We start from the raw sequence: 24813 nt of genomic DNA, 5'->3' as shown, positions 1-24813 counted from the left end.
AGAAATAGTGAGATAAAGTACCAGTCAATCAGCTCCTGTCGTTTTTCAACCAAAACCTGTAACATGTAAGGCAGAAGCTGATTGGCTGGCACTAGCTCACAATTTTATCTCTTCTTGCTTTGATAAATACCTCACTAAATGCAGAAACATTCACAGTAACAGAAATTATTACTGTGAATGATTATGTATGGACACATCATGAACAGTATTTTGTATTCCCCTCTAAATATCTAAACCTTTTTCTAGACAATAAACGTTACATGTCCTGTCTAGAAATGTAAATTGAACAATTTGTGTAAAATAACGCACAAAGTCTTTTTTTGTATAAAAGAAAGATTTATTTATAGTACTTAACCTGAATATACAAAGTAGTGGTCAAGCATTAACTAATGAGGTATACAGTTTTATAACCTAGTCAGAAATGGTATACAGACTAGCGTCTATGCCTCAAAAATCTCTGCCATACACACTTTGATAGCACATTAGGATACAGAGAAATTTACATATCGAACCTTGCAATTTCCAAACTTTGCTTGCACCACAACTATATACTGAACAGCAACAAAATGGATTCCAAAGATCTATACAGAATGCCCCAGATTTCCCTCTGGCTATAGAAGACCCATATCTTTGGCCTTTATTGCATATTAAACTTTCTATCCTAACACCATTATATTACAGGAAGGCAGCTTCACTCAGGAATACACATGGCCGTACTAATATGAAAGACATGTGCTTCGAAGATGTACGAAAAGCAAAGCTATACCACCATTTAAAACAAAAAGTTAAGATCTTTTATTGTAGCAGTCAACCAGTACAAACAAGCACCAATAAATAACATTTTACAAAAACCTTAGCTATCTTGGCTGTGTGATGTTACAGGTCTCTAGTGCATGTGGGTTTACAGTATATAAAAATTCGTTCTGTAAAATGTACAGATATAAAGCACGTTCTCTACAATTTAAATTCAACCATGTCACTTAAGCTATAAAATGTCTGGAAAGGGGTATGGGAGGGAATTAGGCAGAATCTTTTGCTTCTGTGGAATCTCCATTTTCTGTCTTCTGTTTTTTAGTGTCAGTTTCCTCCTGTAAAGTAAACAAGGATTTTAGTTTTAAAGGACTTTCAAAGTGTTTCCAATGCACCCATTGCCTTAACCGTGAGGGCAGCCCGTACATTGGCTATCTCCAATGTTTGCGGTCAACAGGTGCCCTGTAAGCTACAGATCATGATTATCACAACCTGACCAGACTTGTATAATGTTTACAGAACATCAAGAACTCACTTTGGTCACCTCGTCATCAGCTGGGCGTTTTACAGGATGACCATCTGATTCGGTTTCATCTCCTTCACCCTCCTCTTCTTCCTCTTTGCCGTCACCCTCACTCTCTGCTGAAGGAACAGAAACAGTTCAACCAATATTCATGGGGTGAAAATAATAAGGTAAAAGCTTTCATCTTACAGAAATACACAAGTCTTACCTTCATCTTCCTCCTCCTCCGGATCCTCTGTGTTCTCTTCACTGTGATCTGCACCATTCGCCTCCTGCACAAAGGAATTTAAAATGAACAAAATAGATATCACACCTCCATAAGCTTTTCTACCCAATTACTCTCTACACACAAATGTTACGTGTTTTCTGCTTGTACACTCAAACAACCTTATGACACAAGACCAACAATGCTGTTGAACTGCATATATTGACAACCAACCACTTTTTTACTCCTACAGTCTGGCTAGATTAATGAGGCCCTTACCGTCATGTATCAAATTTCTACTTTTCTATTGATTGTAAGCTTGAGAGCAGAGTCCTCCCACCTCCCTGTCTATTACCCTGGTTCATCTTATAAAAACGTTTTATTCCCAATTGAAAAGCGCAACAGAATATGCTGGGGTAATATAAATAACTTAATACTGGTGACCAGTGCATTGGATATTGGGCAGAACTTTTTACCTGTATTCCTAAATATTTGCAAAGAATTTACTACTACAGCATCCTTGTCCTGGCAATCCTGCAGCCCTCCAGCCACTGTTTACCAACAAATCCCAACCCGTTACCGACACTGTTATGAGCTACATAGGATAAGGACAGTACTTGCTCCGAGACAAGAAAACCCCACTTACAGTTCCATTGGAGGGAGCATCTCCACTTGCATTCTTTGTCTTCTTCTCTGGTTCCTCTACAACTTCTTTCTTTTCTTTAAGGTCCTGTACAATAAGCAAGACATGGAACACTTATTAGTGTGCTGGCCTTTATTTTGCAAATAAGTACCCTTAACGGGAAAAGGGTCACCATGTAGAGTATGCCGACTCGTCAGCCCTCCCTGACAGACCGACCCAATCTCAGCACCATGGCTCATTGCTGGCTGGCTACCCCTCCACCACCCAGAGAGAAGAGAAGGATGCTCTCTCCCGGATGGTGGATCACCCTTTGCTAGCTTACTACATATTGCCACGTAACAATTAGATGATATATTATATATATATATATATATATATATATATATATATATATATAAATATATATTATTTATTTATATTTTATATTAACACACACACACACACACACACACACACATATACACCAACACTGTGGTCTATGACTATTATACTAGCATAACAGGACTTACAATTAAGAATTTCTTTAAACACAATAAAACACTGTTTAATGTCACAATAATAAACTCAGGACACAAGGTATGTAAACATTATTTAGTAGACTCTATGGAGGGAGGAAAAGGGGGGTCGGAAAACATCGAACATCTGCCGCATGCGCGCCTCCGGGCGCGCGATCGCGGAGGGGACAAAAGACCGTGCCTCGCGCCCAAGGCGGGAGGCGGAGTGTGGGGGTGCACGCGCGCCGCGCACTAGCGCGCAGGCCCCGCCTCCTCCTCTCCCGCGCTTTTTCTCTCCACTTTTGTGAGGAAGCTGCTCGCGCGCGCCCCCTTCCCGCCGATTCCCCGAAGCGTCTGCGTATTCTCTGTCAGAAATAGAATAATGATGAAGAAAAAAAAAACCCAGAGGGGGCTGGATGAGAGCCGGCGCAGGTGGCGGAGCTCTCATAGGGGAGGCAGATGTGCCTCATCAGAAGAGGGGGGAAAAATAATAACCGGACAAAATCGATCTCCACGCGCACAAACACGCCAGAAATAGACGGTCCCGAGAGCGGAGGCAACTTTCTATAGGGAGTTGTTTTTTTCTATACCGCCGCGGCGCTGACCGGTCCCCGAGCATCACACCGGAGCTCGACGCTGTCACAGGGCACTAGGGTCCGAGAAGGCAGAGTATACCGACAGCCGACTGGACAGGAGGCGAGAGTGGGGCGTGAGGTACAGAGAGCGCAGGGCTAGGGGGCAGGACAGGTAAGTACTTTGGGGAAATTAAAGTAGAAGTCGGTAAACATAAAATCAGAGGTAAAACAAATAGTCCCGGCGATGCGCGGGTCACTGTCCTGGCCCCTCATGGGGTGCTGACCCGGCCGGCCACTGTCACCCCGGGGCGGACGACACCTATCGGTTAAAACGCCACATAAATAAGAAGCGACCGGCTGCGGACCGGCCTCAACCTCCCCCCAAGGGATATCGCGTCGGTAACAGGTGGAAGTCCGCGCGGAGAGATCGGAGCGGTTTCCCTTCAAACCGCCGCGTGCTGGCTAAGGAGACAACAAAGAAAACCGTCGGCAGGAACAATGGGAGCCGCTGACAGGAGAACGCTCCGGAGGGACCATACCTTGGCAACAGGCACCTCGACAGCGGTGGTGGTGTCAGCGGCGGCGTCTGCCATGGTCTTGGAAGTTTTGGGCGATTTGGAGCGAAGAAAACCGGAGGGGAAGAAGAGGATGCCTGTGACCTGTGCGCGGGGAGGAGGAGGGAAGAGGAGATGGAAGACAAGAGAGCGCAGGGCTGCCGAGACAGGAATGAAACAACTGTACCAAAAGCCGAGAATTAAATACGAACTACGGCGGGGCGGGATTTGGCGCATTTGCGCTCTGCTACTGGTCGGACACGCGCTGGATCACGGTTTTGGTTTGCGCTTTCAACTGTCTGTTATGGGACATTAAGCCGGCCCCGTACGGTTGCCAGGGCTCCCTTGCCGTGATTGGCTGCGGGCGGGTGAAGTTACCCGCCCAGTATGCTAATGACAGCTCTTCAGTTGAGCAGATGCTCCCCGGACGCTATTGGCTGGCAGGGAGGCTCGCTGAGTGGCACAGACCTGGCCCCCTTTGTTATACGGATGATTGTTACTGGTTGGTACCATAGTCTGTAATGTCCCCGCTCTCTGGTTACCATTGGCTTGTGTAGCAGTGTTGTTGCACACTAGTAGGTGGGGTGCAGAAATGTGTGCGGCAGGGGGATGGGATACGTTCTGGGGAGTAAATGAGTTTAATGTATCCGGTACTGACTTCTGGGCTTCTACAGCAAGCAATGATTAATAACTGGGATGTCACGTTATTAGAGCCATCTAGACTTGCAGTTTGCTTAGGTTTAATTGTGTATTATTGTCATGTAATATATAATGAAGCTGCACAAAAGGACACTTTCAAACAAACCTTGGTGCATAGTGACTCCTGTGAAATGACAGCCTTCTAGCTCAATGCAGTGATGTACTGTACTGTACTTCCTCCATATGGTGTTCACTTTGCTATAGCTGTAACATAGGCTGTTGTTGCTGTTGTTTATCTACACTTGTTGCCTTTTCCATTCATAACCCCAGTAGTCTGGCAATAGTGCAACCTGTAGCTCACTTGTATTTTATCCCGATGTTTGAAGTTCTTTTCAAGCTCGGCTCCTTCCTGTGTACTGGTTGCTAATGCAGTACCACTCACTAACGCTAGGACTAATAATAACATCCATCCAGGTACTCTTAGTGCAAAGTACCTGTCTTACCTGTTCACGGAAATAGCCTGATGGCAGTTTATGATAAAAAATAATAATAATAATTGCATCATTTTTATCCCTGTTTCATCCCTCGTGCCTATTACATTAATTAGCAGCTTTCTAGATCTCTCAGCTAAAGTTACGTTGTTTTTTTACAATCTTTTTTTATATAATATAAAAACTATTACATATAAAGTGCACATATTTTGTGCTCAATATATTACAATTGCGAGCTAAAATTGTGCAAATTAATGTGTTGCAGGTACCTACCAATATAGAGGGAAGGAGCCCATCCACATTTCCAATATTTGTATTCTCTATATACTTCTACACAGTCATTTGGCACATGGCATTTTGATAAACAGGGTCCCTATTGTTTATATGTTATATAATGCAATCAAAGCTTTTAGAGAGAGCCCATCTACATTTCTGCTCTAAATGCACACAACAGCCTTTTTAACACTGTACAGTATGTCTCTTACCCTTTGTTGTAAATCACCTGTGGTATGATCAGCTTAACCAGAGCTGCATTCGTTGGTTGGAAATAAATCTTAAATGGAACTTTGAATAGGGTTTGGTGAACCTAATGAAAAACACGCTAACAACACCCACAGGTGTTCATAGTGAACACTTGGCAGATCATGCACAAGTCTTAAGACATTCTGTCCATATTCATCCAGCCCATATTGATGATCTGATATTAATTTTCTGCAGTCACAATTACAGCTTTATAGTGAACAAAGTAGCAATTATCTTAAGATCCTTGCTGGTATGATACAGTAGCATATTTGCCTCATTTAGGGGGACATGTACTAAGCAATGATAAAAATGGAGAAGTGAGCCAGAGGAGAAGTTGCCCATGGCAACCAATCAGCACTGACATAACATTTATAATTTGCATACTATAAAGTATACAGAGCAGCTGATTGGTTCCCCTGGGCAACTTTTCCACTGGCTCACTTCTCTACTTTTATCACTGATTAGTACATGTAGTGAAAAGTCACAGATGTTTATTTCTCTTACGTCCTAGAGGATACTGGGGTTCCATTTAGTACCATGGGGTATAGACTGGTCCACTAGGAGCCATGGGCACTTTAAAATTTGATAGTGTGGGCTGGCTCCTCCCTCTATGCCCCTCCTACCAGACTCTGTTTATAAAATGTGCCTGCTTCGTGGGACTTAAGAGTGGGGGGAACGGCCCAGCCTCTTGAAAGGTTAATGGTCCCGTTCCCGACTGACAGGACACTGAGCTCCTGAGGGAAATATTTGCAAGCCCCACCGCGGCGAGCGTACATTCCCACAGCACGCCGCCACTCTTAACAGAGTCAGAAGAATGAAGAGTGGTGAGTACTAAGCCGGTGTCCCGACAGCGGGTCACCGGCCATTATGGCGGCATGATGGTACAGAGACGCACAGCTTCTAACCGGGGTGGAATGAGTCTTAGTACACAGTACCCACACTGGCTAAAAGAACCGTAAAACTTTTCTCTCCATTTTAAGCAACAGATTACCTCAGCTAGTATAAAAAAAGCTGGAAGACTGCGTGCCATTGAAGGGGTGGGGCTTCACTATGAGAGGATCCAGCAGCTCACCAGCGCCATTTTCCCTCTGTAGTGGACACAGCCACTGGCTGACAGGGACGCGCAGCTCCTGCAGTGTGACTCCAGATTGCTTCAGTGGTACCAGGGTGTCATAGCAGGGGGGGATTATTAGTGTACTAAGTCCCCTATCAGGGTACTTAGTCTGCGGCTCGGCTAAGCTTGGCATTAGCGATAAGGGCGCGGTGGGGGCTGGCTCCAAATAAATGTGTCTCCCTGAAGGACTCTTTGTGGGTTAATTATGCTTAGTCTTTTCCTGTGTGTGTGTGTGCTGTCACATTTACATTGTCAGGCAAAGAGTGTGTTTCTTGTACAGCGGAGTGTTCCTCTTCACCAGGGGGCTCACGACTGGGTACTCAGGGCAGTGCACTTTCCAAGAATAGAGGAGCTGAACCAAAATGGGTTAATTCCATTAACGGAATGATCTCAAATATTTCTACAAAACTATCCCGCAATGAGAAAGAGACGCAATACTTAAAACAGACTGTGGATGAGTTTATGAATAGAGACTCAGTCCCAGAACCAGCGTCTCAATCCCCCCTCGTTTGTCCGCAAAAACGATCTCTGGCCCATATCCTGCAGTCTGACTGACGCTGACGGGTCAGACATGGAGGTGGGTGAGGTTAATTTAGAAGGTGGGGGGGGGGGGGGTGCTACTCTGTCACAGGGAATAGAGGCTCTTATAGAGGCTATCAGAGATGTTCTGCAAATTCCTGATAAGGTGTCAGAGTGGTGTGAGGAATCTAATTTTAATGTAAAAAAAGAAGTCCTCAGTCACTTTTCCTGCGTCAAAGGAATTGAATACCCTGTTTGAAGAACCGTGGGTTAATCCTGTTAAGAAATTTCAAATCCCTAAAAGGTTGCTCTCATCTTTTCCTTTTCCTCTGGAGGATAGGAAAAAATGGGAAAATCCACCGATAGTGGACGCAACAGTCTCTAGGCTGTCAAGAAAATTGTATTGCCTGTCCCTGGTGCAGCCTTCCTAAAAGATACGGCTGATCGTAAAATTGAGACTACACTCAAATCATTGTACACAGCTGCTGGGGTGGCCCAGAAATCCACTATTGCATGTGCGTGGATTACAAAAGCCATTTCTAAATGGTCAGATAACCTAATTGAGGGGTTAGATTCCTTGTCTAGGGGGGTTGTTTTACTCCTGCAGCATGTACAGAACTCTGCGAATTTTATGGTGGAAGCCATAAAAAAGATTGGTTTGCTTAATGCACGCACAACCGCTATGGCTGTGTCAGCACGCAGGGGCGTGTGGCTACGCCAGTGGACTACTGGTGCGGACTCCAGGAAAGGTGTGGAAGGCCTACCATTCACAGGAGAGGCCTTGTTTGGAGACGAACTAGACAAATGGATCTCCAGAGCTACTGCGGGTAAGTCTACGTATCTTCCTCCCGCAGCGCCCCCAGCCAGGAAAGCTCATTCAGCTTCAAATTTACAGTCCTTTCGCACAGCCAAGTTTAAGGGAAAATCCAGAGGTGCTTCTACGGCCTCCAGAGGCGCAAGAGGTAAACCACGCAAACCAGCAACTGTAGGTGTTCAGGAACAGAGCTCAGGCTCTGCTTCCTCAAAGCCTTCAGCATGAAAGTAGACCGCGAGGCCTGGAGGTCTGTCAGGTGGTTGCCCGACTACAATTCTTCAGTCACATCTGGTCAAGTTCGTGCCGGGATCCCTGGGTAATAGATCTTATTTCCCAGGGCTACAGACTGGAGTTCCAAGAGCTCCAACCTCACAGATTCTTCAAATCAGACTTACCAGCTTCACAAGAGGCAAGTACAACTTTACAGCAGGCCATCCAAAAACTGGTACAGACTCAAGTCATTGTTCCAGTTCCACCTCATCTACATAACAAGGGGTACTATTCCAACTTGTTTGTAGTACCGAAACCGGATGGTTCGGTATGACCAATTCTGAACCTCAAGTCCTTGAACCCATTCTTAAGAGTGCTTAAGTTCAAGATGGAGTCTCTGAGAGCAGTGATCTCAGGTCTGGAGGAAGGGGAATTCCTAGTGTCTCTGGATATCAAGGATGCGTACCTTCACATTCCGATCTGGCCACCTCACCAGGCCTATCTACCGTTTGCACTACAGGACTACCAGTTCCAGGCCCTGCCATTTGGTCTCCACCTCGTCGGAGGTTCGGAATTCAGGACTGGGTCCTGTTAACCACAGACGCAAGCCTCCGAGGTTGGGGAGCAGTCACCCAGGGGGTGCAGTTTCAAGGAAGATGGTCAAATCAGGAGTCGTCCTTCCAGTCAACATTCTGGAACTCAGGGCCATATACAACCCCTTCTGCAGGGGGAGTGGGGCCTTCACCCGGAAGTGTTCAGGTGCTTGACATGTCGGTGGGGATATCCACAAATCGACATGATGGCCTCTCTTCTCAACTAGAAGCTCAAGCGGAATTGTTCCAGGTTGAGAGACCCACAGGCAGTGGTGGTAGACGCTCTGACGACTCCATGGGTCGATTAGATGGTATACTTGTTTCCTCTACTTCCTCTGATCCCAAGAATTCTCAAAAGAATAAATGTGAAAAGGTTCAAGCAATACTCATTGCTCCGGTCTGGCCAAGAAATACCTGGTACGCAGGTCTTCTAGAGATGTTCCTCGAGGATCCGTGGCCTCTACCTTTTCGCGATGATCTTCTGCAACAGGGCCCGTTCGTCTATCAGGACTTACCGCAGCTTCGTTTGACGGCATGGAAGTTGAATGGGTGAATCTAGCCAGAAGAGTGATCCCTATTAAAGTTATCCCAACTATGATCCAAGCCAGGAAGGGGGTAACGTGTAAACATTACCACCGTGTTTGGAAGAAATACATCTCTTGGTGTGAGAGCAGAACTTATTCTGCGGTGGAATTTCACCTGGGACGTTTCCGGCTTATTCTGCAGGCAGGTGTGGATGTGGGCCTACGTCTGGGCTCCATAAAAGTCCAGATTTTGGCCATGTCCATCTTCTTTAAACAACAATTGGCTTCTCTCCCTGAGGTCCAGACGTTTTTGAAAGGTGTTAGGATCTCAATTTGGTGATGCAGTTCCTCCAAATGGAGTGGTTTGAACCATTATAGGAAGTGGATGTAAAATATCTTATCTTCAAGACCGTCACACTGTTGGCCTTGGCTTCAGCCAGGATGTGTGTCGGAGCTGGGTGCTTTGTCTCACAAGAGCATCTATTTAATTTTCCTTGAGGACAGAGCTGAACTCAGAACTCGTCAGCAATTTCTTCCGAAGGTGGTGTCTGCATTTCACATCAACCAACCTATTGTGGTTCCAGTTATCACCGACACTTCCACAACTTCAAAGTCTTTGGATGTTGTGAGGGCTTTAAAGGTATACGTAAAGAGGACAGCTCATCACAGAAAATCCGACTCGCTGTTTGTCCTATATGATCCCAATAAAATTGGGTTTCCTGCTTCAAAGCAGATAATTGCACATTGGATCAGGCTCACTATCTAGCATGCTTTTTCCACGGCAGGTTTGCCAGTTCCAAAATATGTACAGGCCCACTCTACTAGGTCGGTGGGTTCTTCCTGGGCGGCTGCCTGGGGTGTCTCTGCTCTGCCGAGCAGCTACTTGGTCAAGTTCGCACTCATTTGCTAAGTTCTACAAGTTCGATACTTTGGCCTCTGAGGACCTTCAGTTTGGTCAATCAGTTCTGCAGTAACCTCTGCACTCTCCCACCCGGTTTGGGAGCTTTGGTACATCCCCATGGTACTAAGTGGAACCCCAGTATCCTCTAGGGCAGGCCTGGCCAACCTGTGGCTCTCCAGCTGTTGTAAAACTACAAATCCCATCATGCTTTGCCACAGGTTTGCTATTAGGGAATGCTAAAACTGTGGCAGGGCATGCTGGGATGTGTAGTTTTACAACATCTGGAGAGCCACAGGTTGGCCAGGCCTGCTCTAGGATGTAAGAGAAAATAGGATTTTAATTACCTACCGGTTAATCCTTTTCTCGTATTCCATAGAGGATACTGGATGCCCACCCGGTGCTTCGTTCTTCCGGCAATGTTACTTGGTTAAGTATTGTTGTTTGGTTCATCTGTTGCTGTTCCTGTTTAAAGTCTGGTTAGCTTGGCTTTCCTCTTGTTTGTGTGTGGTGGTTCGGAATCTCACCATTATCTTTATCTATCCTTCTCTCAAAGTATGTCCGTCTCAGGCACAGTTTTCTAGACTGAGGCTGGTAGGAGGGGCATAGAGGGAGGAGCCAGCTCACGCTATCAAATTCTTAAAGTGCCCATGGCTCCTAGTGGACCGGTCTATACCCCATGGTACTAAATGGAACCCCAGTATCCTCTACGGACTACGAGAAAAGGATTTACCGGTAGGTAATTAGAATCCTATTTTCCTACTTACACCCATGTTTAAAACCACTTAGTTTATCTGCTTGTAATGCATTCGTTATTACGCATCAGTTAAGTATGGAAAAAGTCTATTATGCAACTTTAACAACTTTCTTGGGTATGCACAAAATAAAAGATTTTTGTTAAACACACACTTGCATACTATATACCTTAGCAATGAAGAAATTTCAGTTGACTTCAGTGGAGTTTTCACAAACCAGCCAATCACGAGTGCTAGTGCTGGTGACCACTATCATCCGTTATTTGTACCAGTCCTTGCAAATAACACTCCCAGCCTGCATCTGTCCATGATTGCACATACTCTACTGTACTCTGCCTACATTAGAAGCCTTGTCCTGTCTATCCAGGTGAAAGCAGGTGTGTATATGAGAGATACACACAAAGCTGTATGGCTGCACATGTGTGTACCTGCTGTTCTGGGTATTCGCAGAGTGAATTCACATATGATACATTGCACCAACAGGTCCAAAATGTACACCTTCACTTTTAAAGTACTCAGTAGGACTATTAAATTTAACAGTGTACTGGTGAGACACATGAATACCATATCATAAAAGTATAGGAGCTTTAGATGCTCATTTAAAGCAGAATACCATGTACTTAACTCAGTGGAGTCTATGGGGGTCATTCAGAAATGATCGCCCGCTAGGTTTTTTTTGCAGTCCTGCGTTCGCGTAGTCGCCGCCCACAGGGGAGTGTATTTTAGCTGTGCAAGTGTGCAATCGCATGTGTAGCAGAGCTGTACATACTGATTTTGTGCAGTCTCTGAGTAACCCAGGACTTACTCAGCCGCTGCAATCACTTCAGCCTGTCCGGGACCGGAATTGACGTCAGACACCTGCCCTGCAAACGCTTGGGAACGCCTGCGTTTTTCCAGACACTCCCTGAAAACGGTCAGTTGACACCCACAAATGCCTACTATCTTGCAATCGCCTGTGCGAATGGATACGTTGCACAAACCCATCGCTGAGCGGCGATCCACTTTGTACCCGTGCGACACACCTGCGTATTGCAGTGCATACGCATGCGCAGTTTGGACCTGATCGTCCGCTGTACGAAAACGCAGCCTAGCGATCAGGTCTGAATTACCCCCTATAAGTCTCTGAGCTGAACTGCAGACCAACTTATTTTTTTCTTTGTTTTACGGTGAGACTAGAATGCACACTAAAGATCCTATATTAGGAGAAGGAAAGTTGACTCTTTGGGGCACTCTGGAGTGAAAAAAAAAACCTTTTATTAAGCATGTAATAAAAATATACTAACGTAGACAACATAAAAAATGTAAAGATTATAAAACAATGATTGAGGATATGGATATCACCAATATGATATTACTGTATTCAGAATAACATGTACTTGGTTATCTTTGTCAATAAGTATCAATTCAGTTAGCCCTGTTAACGGGGTGAAAAAAGGGTGGTAGCCTCGGACCTTATCGCCTGAGACTATTCAATTCCAGATCCTTTTTCACCTAGATCCCTTTTTAACACGCATTAACGTGGTAATGGGCGTTAACTAATAGAATCTGTGAAAAGTTCATAGATTCATGTGTCGCAGCACCCTGTTCAGACATGCAAAAAAATCTCAGATAAGTGCAGCCGGAGAGCTGACTTCGGGGCTAATTCTATAACCCCTCCGGATGTTGTTTTTAATGACACGCCGTCACCCCCCTCACAGAGCCAGAAGTCAGAAGACAGGTGAGTATAAGAAGAATGATCTTCTATCAAGTAAGCGACGGCTTACTTGATAACTAGTAACTAGCTTAAAGGGGGCATAAGTTGCTGCTGGCACAGCCCTACCCCCGCCAGTATAAATAATACAGTGTATAAATGAGTGTAAGGATGCGCCATTGCGGGGGCGGAGCTTCTTCCTCAGGCAGCCAGCACACTACTCAGTGCCATTTTCTCTCCTCAGGCTGCAGAGAACACGCTGGTCCTCTCCTCCACTTCTGACAAGTACAGGGTGCCATTAAGGGGGGGCACAAAGCGATTGTGGTGCATTTGATAGTGTATATTACTATTTAAAAAGCGCTGTTAGGCTGTGGACATACTGTTTTCACAGGAAATACTGGGGCTGGGATTGTGAACTGGCTGCGCCTATCCTGTGTCCCTCTGACAGATTTTACTGTGGATCTGTCCCCAAAATAAGTCCCAGTGTGTCTGTTGGTGTGCTGTACACGTGTGAAGTATGTCTGAGGCAGGGAGTTCCTCCCCGGAGGAAGCCATTTTAGGGACACAAAGTTGTAATGTGGTGGCGCTACCGGCACACCAAGAGCCTGCATGGGTGAAAGAGATACGTGACAGTATGCATCTGATTAACCGTAGATTAGATAAGTCTGAATCTATGGCTGCATGCTGGAGAAAATCTGTGGAAGATGTGATTTTTCAGGATGCTGTTATTCCTTATGCGGGCGGCCCCTCTGGGTCACATAAGAGACCATATGCAAATGTTGTAAACACTGATACCGACACAGATTCTGACTCTTGTGTCGACTATAGTGAATCCAGAGAGATAGATCATAAATTGGCAAAAAATATACAATATATTATTGTGGCTATAAGGGACGTGTTGGAGGTTACAGAAACCACTCCTGTACCTCAGGAGAAGGCGTATTTATGTAAGGAAAAGAAGTCCAAAGTCACGTTCTCCCCTTCACACGAACTAAATGCTCTGTTTGAAGGGATGTGGGTGAATCCTGATAAAAGATTTCATATTCCCAAAAGGATTCACATAGCTTACCCTTTCCCGACTGAGGACAGGAAAAAGTGGGAGTCACCCCCTGTGTTAGACAGTGCCCTTTCCAGGTTGACAAAGAAAGTAATTCTCCCTGCTCCTGGCACGGCTTCTCTGAAAGAGCCGGCAGACCGCAAAATGGAAACGACATTGAAATCCATTTATGTTACCAATGGTACACTGATTAGGCCCACTATTGCCTGCGCATGGGGGAGTCGCGCTATTTAAAAATGGTCAGAAAGCGTGTCATCAGAAATTGACACGATTGATAAAGATGAGATACTCCTTAAATTAGGGAATATCAAGGACGCTGCCGCCTACATGCTGGAAGCAATGAAGGATATTGGACTCGAGTTCACAGGCCGCTACCATGGCAGTATCGGCTAGGCGGGCGTTGTGGATTCGCCAGTGGAACGTGGATGCAGATTCCAAAAGACACATGGAGGCTCTCCCATATAAAGGTGAGGCCTTATTTGGCGATGGCCTGGATGCGTTAGTCTCGGCGGCTACCACAGGTAAGTCGACATTTTTGCCCTCTGCGACTGCACCGGCAAAAAATACCTATCACCCGCAAATGCAGTCCTTTAGGCCCAATAAATACAAAAAGATGAGAGGTTCCCCCTTCTTTGCAGGAAGGGGAAAGAAGCCCACAGCGGCTCCAGGTTTCCAAGAGCAGAAGTCTACCCCTACGTCTGCCAAATCCCCAGCATGGCGCTGGAGCTCCCTTGCGGGAGGCCGTTCGGGTGGGGGAACATCTCAGACTCTTGAGCCAGGGTTGGGTTCTGTCTGGCCTGGATCCCTGGGTGTTGCAAATAGTATCCCAGGGATACAAACTGGAGTTTCAAGACGTGCCTCCATGCCGATTTTTCAAATCAACCTTGCCAGTTTCTCTGCCAGAAAGAGAAGCAGTAACAGCGGCAATCCAAAAATTATGTCAAGACCAGGTCATAGTCCTGGTACAGTCGTCTCAGCAAGGGAGGGGTTTTTATTCCAGCCTCTTTGTTGTTCCGAAGCCGGACAGCTCAGTCAGACCGATCCTAAATCTAAAAGATCTGAATTGTTACCTAAAAAGGTTCAAGTTCAAGATGGAATCACTTCGGGCAGTGATTGCCAGTCTGGAGGAGGGGGACTATTTGGTGTCGGTGGACATAAAGGATGCTTACCTGCATGTTCCCATTTATCCTCCTCACCAGGCTTATCTGAGATTTGCGGTCCAGGATTGCCATTACCAATTCCAGACGTTGCCTTTCGGTCTCTCCACGGCGCCGAGGGTATTTACCAAGGTGATGGCAGAGATGATGGTCCTCCTTCGTCAGAAAGGAGTCAATATAATTCCTTATCTGGACGATCTCCTGATAAAGGCGAGATCCAGGGAGCAGTTGTTACAAAACATATCACTCTCTCTGTCAATACTCCAACAACACGGGTGGATCATAAATTACCCAAAGTCACAGTTGGAACCGACGACAAGGTTGTCTTTCCTCTGGATGATTCTGGACAGAAGTTCAGAGAGTATTTCTTCCGGTGGAAAAGGCTCTGGAAATCCAGAAAATGGTAAAACAGATATTGAAACCATCAAGTGTGTCGATCCATCAGTGCATTCGGTTGTTGGGGAAGATGGTTGCGGCCTACGAGGCCATACAGTTTGGCAGGTTCCATGCCAGAGTATTCCAGTGGGATCTGTTGGACAAGTGGTTGGGGTCACACCTACACATGCACAGAAAGATAATCCTGTCATCAAAAACCAGGATTTCGCTCCTGTGGTGGTTACACAGCTCTCACCTACTAGAGCAGTGTTTTTCAACCACTGTGCCGTGGCACACTAGTGTGCCCTGAGCAGTCTCCAGGTGTGCCGCCATAGAAGCACAGCCAGGCCCGTCAGTGTTTTGCCGATACTGAGGCCCTGAAACGATCAATACTGGTGGGTTTAGTGGTTGCAGAGCCAGTTCTAATTTTGGGCCCGGGCAGCGTTGGGCTCTTCTGGCTTTCTCAGATGTGGCTCAGGCGTTACCTATGGAGAAGTTGAGACATGACATTCTAGGGCACGCAACTGCACCATGCATCACCATTATATTTAAATGTGCCTTGGCAATATTTAAAACTTGTTCAGTGTGCCGCAAGTTGCAAAAGGCTGAAAATCTCTGTACTAGAGGGACGCAGGTTCGGGATTCAGGACTGGGTCCTGGTAACCACGGATGCAAGTCTCCGAGGCTGGGGAGCAGTCTCTCAGGGAGAAAACTTCCAGGGACGTTGGTCACAACAGGAAGCCTGCCTTCACATAAACGTTCTGGAGCTAAGAGCCATTTACAACGGCCTTCAACAAGCGGTACATCTTCTTCAAGACCGTCCCGTGCAGATCCAGGCGGACAATGTAACAGCAGTCATGTACATAAACAGGCAGGGCGGAACAAAAAGCAGAGCGGCAATGGCAGAGGTGACAAAAATCCTCCGCTGGGCAGAAAAACATCTACAAGCTCTGTCGGCAATATTCATTCCGGGAGTAGACAACTGGGAAGCAGACTTCCTCAGCAGACACGATCTCCATCCAGAAGAGTGGGGCCTCCACCAAGAAGTCTTCGCAGAGGTGACAAGTCTTTGGGGAGTTCCTCAAATAGACATGATGGCGTCTCGTCTCAACAAGAAGCTTCAGAGATACTGTTCCAGGTCGAGAGACCCTCAAGCAGTAGCAGTGGATGCACTGGTGACCCAATGGGTGTTTTCTTCAGTGTATGTCTTCCCTCCACTTCCGCTGATCCCAAAAGTACTCAGGATCATAAGAAAAACAAGGGTTCGAGCACTCTTCATTGCCCCGGGCTGGCCAAGGAGGGCTTGGTACCCAGATCTTCAGCAGTTACTCATAGGAGATCCTCGGCCTCTTCCTCCTCGAGAGGACCTGCTGGAGCAGGGGCCGTGTGGGTACCAAGACTTACCGCGGCTACGTTTGATGGCATGGCTGTTGAGCGCCGTATCCTAGCCAGGTAGGGTATTCCCGAGGAGGTCATCCCCACCCTTATTCAGGCCAGAAAGGGAGTAACGTCGAAACATTACCACCGTATTTGGAGAAAATATGTATCTTGGTGTGAATCCAAGAAAGCTCCTACGGAAGAGTTTAATTTAGGACGTTTTCTCCATTTTTTGCAAGATGGTATGGAGGCGGGCATCCGATTGGCAGTAATCAAGGTCCAGATTTCAGCCTTGTCAGTGTTCCTCCAGAAACAATTGGCCTCTCTTCCAGAGGTTCAGACCTTTGTGAAAGGGGTTCTGCACATCCAGCCTCCATTCGTGCCTCCAGTGGCACCATGGGACCTTAACGTGGTATTGCAGTTCCTTCAATCGGATTGGTTTGAGCCTCTACAAAAGATAGAGTTGAAGTTTCTAACTTGGAAAGTGGTGATGCTTTTGGCTTTGGCATCCGCAAGGCGGGTGTCTGAGTTGGGGGCCTTGTCTCACAAGAGCCCTTACCTGATCTTCCATGAAGATAGGGCAGAGTTGAGGACTCGTCAACATTTTCTTCCGAAGGTGGTTTCATCTTTCCACATAAACCAACCTATTGTAGTGCCAGTAGTTACTGACACATTCACTGATTCAAAATCTCTGGGTGTGGTTAGAGCTTTGAAAATCTATGTCGCTAGAACGGCTCGTATTCGGAAAACAGAGGCTCTGTTTGTCCTGTATGCTCACAAGAAGATTGGCTGTCTTGTTCCAAGCAGACTATTGCACATTTGATTAGAAATACGATTCAGCAAGCTCATACTACGGCTGGATTGCCATTACCGACGTCGGTAAAGGCCCACTCCACTAGGAAGGTGGGCTCATCCTGGGCGGCTGCCCGGGGGGTCTCGGCATTACAACTTTGTTGAGCAGCTACTTGGTCAGGGTCAAACACATTTGCTAAGTTCTACAAGTTTGACACCTTGGCCGATGAGGACCTCAAGTTTGGTCAATCGGTGCTGCAGGGTCATCCGCACTCTCCCGTCCCGCCCGTTCCAGTACGTACTTTACCTGCAGTTTAGTTATTACAGTTACACAAGTTTTGTTATTTTAGTTCAGCATGTTGCTGCAATTGGTTCATGCCTGTTGGCGTGTGTTATGTTGAATGCCATGTGTTCGTCATGGTTGAGGGTGTGAGTTGGTAGATGTCTCACCACTAGTTAAGTAATTCCTTTCCTCGAAATGTCAGTCACCCTGGGCACAGTTCCTACAACTGAGGTCTGGAGGAGGGGCATAGAGGGAGGAACCAGTACACACCCAATGAAAAGTCTTTAGAGTGCCCATGTCTCCTGCGGATCCCGTCTATACCATGGTCCTGATGTCATCCCCAGCATCCTCTACGGACTATGAGAAAAGGATTTACCGGTAGGTTATCAAAATCCTATTTATATATATATATATATATATATAAAATCAGAATCGGCTTTATTGGCCAGGTGTACTCACGCACACTAGGAATTTTTTTCAGTATAGTGCATCGCCAAGCAGCAGCATGAAGGGGGAATACATAGCATAAGAAGGGTGAAAAACGTAGCATACATTACACGTACGAGTTCATAATGCACATCAGTGGCGGAACTACCGGCAGTGCCTTGCACTGGGGCCCAAAGCCAGTGGCATTTAACCTCTTCAGTGCCATGCCCAGAAAATTTCCGGGGTCAGCTGCACTGTGCAGAATGGTAACCTCGGAAATTATCCGGGCATGCCAGTGCTCCCCCTCTCTTCCTCCTCCTCCTTACTCCACTCAGCTGTCCCGGTGGATGACGCGATCGCGTCACTCTGGAAAACTCCGCCAGCCAAGCGGAGTACAGGGGAGGAGGGAAGAGGAGAGGATTATAGTGCTGGCGGGCACCACTGTGCATGTGTGGGTATATATATATATATGATATGGGAGCATGCAAATGAGCTCTAATTTGGAGTTGTGGGGGAAGGGGGTGGACTTGGACCAGTGCCGTAACTAGACATTTTAGCGCTGTGTGCAAGGAACAGCATGGGTGCCTCCCCCCCAATATAAAACAGGGCTAATGCGTCAAAAATATAGGGACGTGGCTTCATGGGGAAGGGGCATAGCCACATAGCTCCCTTTTACACAGTACAGCAGGCAGAGTCCCCCTTTTACACAGTACGGCACGTAGAGTCCCCCTTTTACACAGTACGGCACGTAGAGTCCCCCTTTTTACACAGTACGGCACGTAGAGTCCCCCTTTTACACAGTACGGCACGTAGAGTCCCCCTTTTACACAGTACGGCACGTAGAGTCCCCCTTTTACACAGTATGGCAGGTAGAGTCCCTCTTTTACACAGTACGGCAGGTAGCGTCCCCCTTTTACACAGTACGGCAGGTAGCGTCCCATTTTATACATTAGGCAGGTAGAGTCCCCTTTTACACATTACAGCAGCAGAGTCCCTTTTTAAACATTAGGACAGAGCTCTACACATTAGGCAGGGAGTGTGATAGATAGATTACAGCAACAGCGCTCTACACATTAGGCAGGGAGTGTGATGGATAGATTACAGCAACAGAGCTCTACACATTAGGCAGGGAGAGAGTGAGTGAGAGAGTGTGTGTGTGTATATTACATCAACAGAGCTCTACACCTGAGGCAGGGAGTGTGAGAGAGTGTGTGTGTGTTTGTTTTTTTTAAAGTCACCTCTGTGGCCGATCCGGCATCCAGGCCTGCGAGGCACAGTTACTCTTGTACAGGTGCTCCCAGTCCCTATCCATTACCGGCTGCGGCGACTCTCACAGCGCTTCCACTCCCTCCTCGATGCCGGCGGCGGGTCTGACAGGCAGAGCGGCGGCGGGTCTCACAGCGCTTCCAGTCCCTCCTCGCTGCCGGCGGCGGGTCTGAAAGGCAGTGCGGCGGCAGGTCTCACAGCGCTTCTAGTCCCTCGCTGCCGGTGGCGGGTCTCACATGCAGTGCGGCGGCAGCTCATTTAACGGAGCTGCCGTCTACAATAGCACTTCCACTCCCTCTCCATTAACACACCACTCCCCCTCCCTTACAGAGGCAGCGGAACTTACACCTGACTGAAATGGCCGTACGTGGGGGTGTGCTGCCGATGGTGCGCCTTCAGTGCAGTTGCGCTGTGGGCAAGGCACCATCGGCACTCACCTAGTTACGGCACTGACTTGGACAAGATGAGGGGAGGGGGGGGGCAAAGCATTTTGTTGCACCTGGGCTCACCGCTCGCCAGTTCCACCACTACTGCACATTGCAATTGTATGATAGTCTCGACATATTATACATATTCTATATGTTAAACTTTTTATATATTCAACTGATGGACAGCTAGTGGAAGAAGCTTTTAATGGATCTGGTCGACTTTGCAGGAAAGAACCCTGTAGCGTCTGCCTGATGGAAGCGGTTCAAACAGTTTGTGACCTGGGTGCTGCATATCTGCCACGATTTTCTCCGCCCACTTCCTGACCCTTGACTGTTATAATTCCTGGCCGGGAGGGAGGTCAGCCCCAACAATCTTTTCAGCTGTCCTTTTCCTGGAGTATTGTCTACTGTACTGTTTTCAGTACTGAAGATAGAAATGCTTAATTTTCGTGATATAGAAAAGCATACAATGTACGTTAGATTGTGTCCCTTCACATCTGCAAATGCCTGTGTATAGCTACTATGTCTCCATATTGCCTGACATGCCATCACATAACTAATATACCGTTATATAGCCTCCCTGCGTTTTGTTTTCTCATCTCTATTTTTCCTACCTTGTTTGTCCCTACACAGCTTTGTGGCTTCCCAAAAATGCACAATAATAATAATCCACCTGAGGGCCATATATTTCCATATACTCTTATATGCCACTGGCGTGTTAACTTCATGGGATAACATTGCTGTTCAAAATCCATATAAAGGACAAATTCAGTGAAGTGCGAGGATCCATTGGAGGCTCGAACAATGGAGGTCATTTGGGTGCTGTTGCACCTGCGATATCTTGCACAAGGTACCGATGTTTGGGTCCTAGTATGGCAGCAGACTGTCAGTAAAAGAAAATGTTTGCATTTTTCTTCTAATAAACAGTATATTGGTACATCATACATTAAGAATTGACTTGATGGTATGAAACCATGGGGGTCATTCCGAGTCGTTCGCTCGGTAATTTTCTTCGCATCGCAGCGTTTTTCTGCTTAGTACGCATGCGCAATGTGCGCACTGCGACTGCGCCAAGTATTTTTGCTATGAAGATAGTTTTTTTACTCACGGCTTTTTCTTCGCTCCGGCGATCGTAATGTGATTGACAGGAAATGGGTGTTACTGGGCGGAAACACGGCGTTTTATGGGCGTGTGGATAAAAACGCTACCGTTTCCGGAAAAAACGCGGGAGTGGCTGGAGAAACGGGGGAGTGTCTGGCCGAACGCTGGGTGTGTTTGTGACGTCAAACCAGGAACGATAAGCACTGAACTGATCGCAGATGCCGAGTAAGTCTGAAGCTACTCTGAAACTGCTAAGTAGTTTGTAATCGCAATATTGCGAATACATCGTTCGCAATTTTAAGAAGCTAAGATTCACTCCCAGTAGGCGGAGGCTTAGCGTGTGTAACTCTGCTAAAATCGCCTTGCGAGCGAACAACTCGGAATGACCCCCCATATACACTATTACTGACTGGGCCAATCAAAGGTGGGGTTCCATGTTGCAATATTGGGGGGGGGGGGGGGGGACATTGCATGGCTCTGTGCCCACCTATGGTAGAGACCCTTTGGATCTCTACCATCGATGGTAAACCCATGGCCATCCCTATCATACATGTATAAGAGAACAGCATGTCTCTCTTTATTGTTGAGTGGCAAATTTTTGCATATGAATGTTTTTATTATGTTGGGGTTTTTTTGGTCCACATTAAAAAAGCGCAGTTTTAAAGTCATCCTGTTTAGCACTAAAGGGATTTCACTGAAAATAAACATTTTATTACAATAGTTTAATCCAAATTACAAAAAAATGCAAACTTCCTTAACGTACAATAATGACAAAATCCATTAACAGACCATGATCGAATACAGTAAAGTTGGATCTCCACATCTCAGCTTACGGTAAAAGTGTAAATCACCAGTGTGCATTAGGTTTTCCAGTCTTTGCTTCTATGTTGAATTTGATCATATATAAAGTAATTGTTTGTTTACATGAAATTTAGACATTGCTGCATTTCAATACATATGAAAATTAGAGATGAGTGGGTTCGGTTCTCCGAGATCCGAACCCCCCCGAACTTCACCTATTTCTCTGACGTCCTAGTGGATGCTGGGGACTCCGTAAGGACCATGGGGAATAGCGGCTCCGCAGGAGACTGGGCACAGCTAAGAAAGATTTAGGACTACCTGGTGTGCACTGGCTCCTCCCACTATGACCCTCCTCCAGACCTCAGTTAGAATCCTGTGCCTGGCTGAGCTGGATGCACACTAGGGGCTCTCCTGAGCTCCTAGAGAGAAAGTATATTTTAGGTTTTTTATTTTACAGTGAGATCTGCTGGCAACAGACTCACTGCAGCGAGGGACTAAGGGGAGAAGAAGCGAACCTACCTAACTGGTGGTAGCTTGGGCTTCTTAGGCTACTGGACACCATTAGCTCCAGAGGGATCGACCGCATGGAACCGGCCATTGATGTTCGGTCCCAGAGCCGCGCCGCCGGCCCCCTTACAGAGCCAGAAGCAAGAAGAGTCCGGAAAATCGGCGGTAGAAGACATCAGTCTTCACCAAGGTAGCGCACAGCACTGCAGCTGTGCGCCATTGCTCCTCATACACACTTCACACTCCGGTCACTGAGGGTGCAGGGCGCTGGGGGGGGGGGGCGCCCTGAGCAGCAATAAAAACACCTTGGCTGGCAAATATATCACAATATATAGCCCCAGAGGCTATATATGTGATTAATACCCCTGCCAGAATCCATAAAAAAGCGGGAGAAAAGTCCGCAAAAAAGGGGCGGAGCTATCTCCCTCAGCACACTGGCGACATTTTCTCTTCACAGTGCAGCTGGAAGACAGCTCCCCAGGCTCTCCCCTGTAGTTTTCAGGCTCAAAGGGTTAAAAAGAGAGGGGGGGCACTAAATTTAGGCGCAATATTGTTTATACAAGCAGCTATTGGGGGAAAAATCACTCAGTTATAGTGTTAATCCCTGCATTATATAGCGCTCTGGTGTGTGCTGGCATACTCTCTCTGTCTCCCCAAAGGACTTTGTGGGGTCCTGTCCTCAGTCAGAGCATTCCCTGTGTGTGTGCTGTGTGTCGGTACGGTTGTGTCGACAGGTGGGATGAGGAAGGTTACGTGGAGGTGGAGCAGAGGCCGATAAATGGGATGTCGTCCCCTGTGGGGCCGACACCAGAGTGGATGGATAGGTGGAAGGTATTAACCGACAATGTCAACTCCTTACAAAGTTGGATGATGTAAAACAGCTGTGGGACAGCCGGCTTCTCAGCCCGCGCCTGCCCAGGCGTCTCAAAGGCCATCAGGGGCTCAAAAAAGCGCCCGTTACCTCAGATGGCAGACACAGATGTCGACACGGAGTCTGACTCCAGTGTCGACGAGGTTGAGACATATACACAATCCACTACGAACATCCGTTACATGATCTCGGCAATGAAAAATGTGTTACGCATTTCTGACATGAACCCAAGTACCACATAAAAGGGGTTTTATTTTTTGGGAGAAAAAGCAGCCAGTGTTTTGTTCCCCCATCAGATGAATGAATGAAGTGTGTAAAGTAGCGTGGGTTCCCCCAATAAGAAACTGGTAATTTCTAAAAAGTTACTGATGGCGTACCCTTTCCCGCCAGAGGATAGGTCACGTTGGGAGATATCCCTTAGGGTGGATAAGGCGCTCACACGTTTGTCAAAAAAGGTGGCACTGCCGTCTTAGGATACGGCCACCTTGAAGGAGCCTGCTGATAAAAAGCAGGAGGCTATCCTGAAGTCTGTATATACACACTCAGGTTATATACTGAGACCTGCAATTGCCTCAGCATAAATAGTGCTGCTGCAGCGTGGTCTGATACCCTGTCAGATAATATTAATACTCTAAGACAGGGATAATAGTTTGCTAACATAGAGCATATTAAAGACGTCGTCTTATATATAAAGGATGCACAGAGGGATATTTGCCGGCTGGCATCCAGAATTAATGCAATGTCCATTCTGCCAGGAGGGTATTAGAAACCGGGCAGTGGACAGGTGATGCTGCCTATAAAAGGCACATGGAGATTCTGCCTTATAAGGGTGAGGAATTGTTTGGGGATGGTCTCTGGGACCTCGTATCCACAGCAACAGCTGGGAAGAAATTTTTTTTACCTCAGGTTTCCTCACAGCCTAAGAAAGCACCGTATTTTCAGGTACAGTCCTTTCGGCTTCAGAAAGCAAACGGGTCAAAGGTGCTACCTTTCTGCACAGAGACAAGGGAAGAAGGAAAAAGCTGCACCAGCAGCCAGTTCCCAGGATCAAAAATCTTCCCCCGCTTCCTCTGAGTCCACCGCATGACGTTGGGGCTCCACAGGTGGAGACAGGTGCGGTAGGGGCGCGTCTCGGGAACTTCAGGGACCAGTGGGTTTGCCCACAGGTGGATCCCTAGGTTCTGCAAATAGTATCACAGGGATACAGGCTGGAGTTCGAGGCGACTCCCCCTCGCTGTTACCTCACATCAGCCTTGCCTGCTGCCCTCGGAGAAAGGTAGTACTGGCGGCAATTCACAAGCTGTACTTCCAGCAGGTGAAATCAAGGTACCCCTCCTTCAACAAGGCCGGGGTTCCTATTCCAAAATGTTGTGGTACCGAAACCAGACGGTTCGGTGAGACCCATTCTAAAATTGAAAGCCTTGAACACTTATATACGAAGGTTCAAGTTCGAAATGGAGTCGCTCAGGGCGATTATTGCAAGCCTGGAGAATTTCATGGTATCACTGGACATCAAGGATGCTTACCTGCATGTCCCTATTTACCCTCTTCACCAGGCGTACCTCAAAATTGTGGTACAGGATTGTCATTACCAATTCCAGACGTTGCCGTTGGTCTGTCCCCGGCACCGAGGTATTTACCAAGGTAATGGCCGAAATAATTATCCCGTACTTGGACGATCTCCTTACAAAGGCGAGGTCCAGGGAGCAGTTGTTCGGCGGAGTAGCACTATCTCGGGAAGTGCTACAACAGCACGGCTGGATTCTGAATATTCCAAAGTCGCAGCTGGTTCCTACGACGCGTCTACTGTTCCTGAGTATGGTTCTGGACACAGAACAGGATAAAAAGGGTTTCTCCCG

General features: G+C 46.9%; 2 protein-coding genes across 4 annotated transcripts in view; one reads left to right on the top strand and one right to left on the bottom strand.

Annotated features, from left to right (window-relative positions):
• Window positions 1-315: 315 nt before the first annotated feature.
• Window positions 316-3913, bottom strand: LOC134966649 (prothymosin alpha-like). Of its 2 annotated transcripts, none has more exons than XM_063943555.1 (5): window positions 3730-3913; window positions 2125-2208; window positions 1482-1545; window positions 1286-1389; window positions 316-1088 (listed from the first exon to the last, which is right to left on the bottom strand). In XM_063943555.1, the coding sequence occupies exons 1-5, from the start codon at window positions 3781-3783 to the stop codon at window positions 1020-1022; spliced, it is 375 nt and encodes a 124-aa protein (XP_063799625.1). In that variant the 5' UTR covers window positions 3784-3913; the 3' UTR covers window positions 316-1019. The 2 variants fall into 2 exon arrangements, with proteins under 2 accessions (XP_063799625.1, XP_063799624.1); XM_063943554.1 differs by having other exon boundaries at window positions 1286-1392; window positions 3730-3912.
• Window positions 3086-24813, top strand: part of LOC134966647 (scyllo-inositol 2-dehydrogenase (NADP(+)) IolW-like) — a 455266-nt gene continuing 433538 nt past the window's right edge. The window contains exon 1 of one of the 2 annotated variants that reach the window (XM_063943552.1): window positions 3086-3362. The gene's annotated coding sequence lies outside the window, so the exon portion shown is untranslated. Of the gene's footprint in view, window positions 3363-3917; window positions 4247-24813 lie in introns of those variants that run through there. The other variant, XM_063943551.1, reaches the window with a different exon arrangement.

This window comes from Pseudophryne corroboree, chromosome 10, assembly GCF_028390025.1.
Source record: "Pseudophryne corroboree isolate aPseCor3 chromosome 10, aPseCor3.hap2, whole genome shotgun sequence".
NCBI classification, from domain to species: Eukaryota; Metazoa; Chordata; class Amphibia; order Anura; family Myobatrachidae; genus Pseudophryne; species Pseudophryne corroboree.
Note: the sequence above shows the minus strand (reverse complement) of the source record. Positions and strands in the feature narration are given on the sequence as shown.

What these genes read in the sequence shown, in the direction of transcription:
- LOC134966649 (XM_063943554.1), bottom strand. Translation starts at nt 3,783, where the DNA reads ATGGCAGACGCCGCCGCTGACACCACCACCGCTGTCGAGGTGCCTGTT. An exon ending in ATGCTCCCTCCAATGGAACT is followed by an intron (nt 1,546 to 2,124) that starts GTAAGTGGGGTT and finishes TCCTTTGTGCAG; the next exon opens with GAGGCGAATGGTGCAGATCA. An exon ending in CTGATGACGAGGTGACCAAA is followed by an intron (nt 1,089 to 1,285) that starts GTGAGTTCTTGA and finishes TTTACTTTACAG; the next exon opens with GAGGAAACTGACACTAAAAA.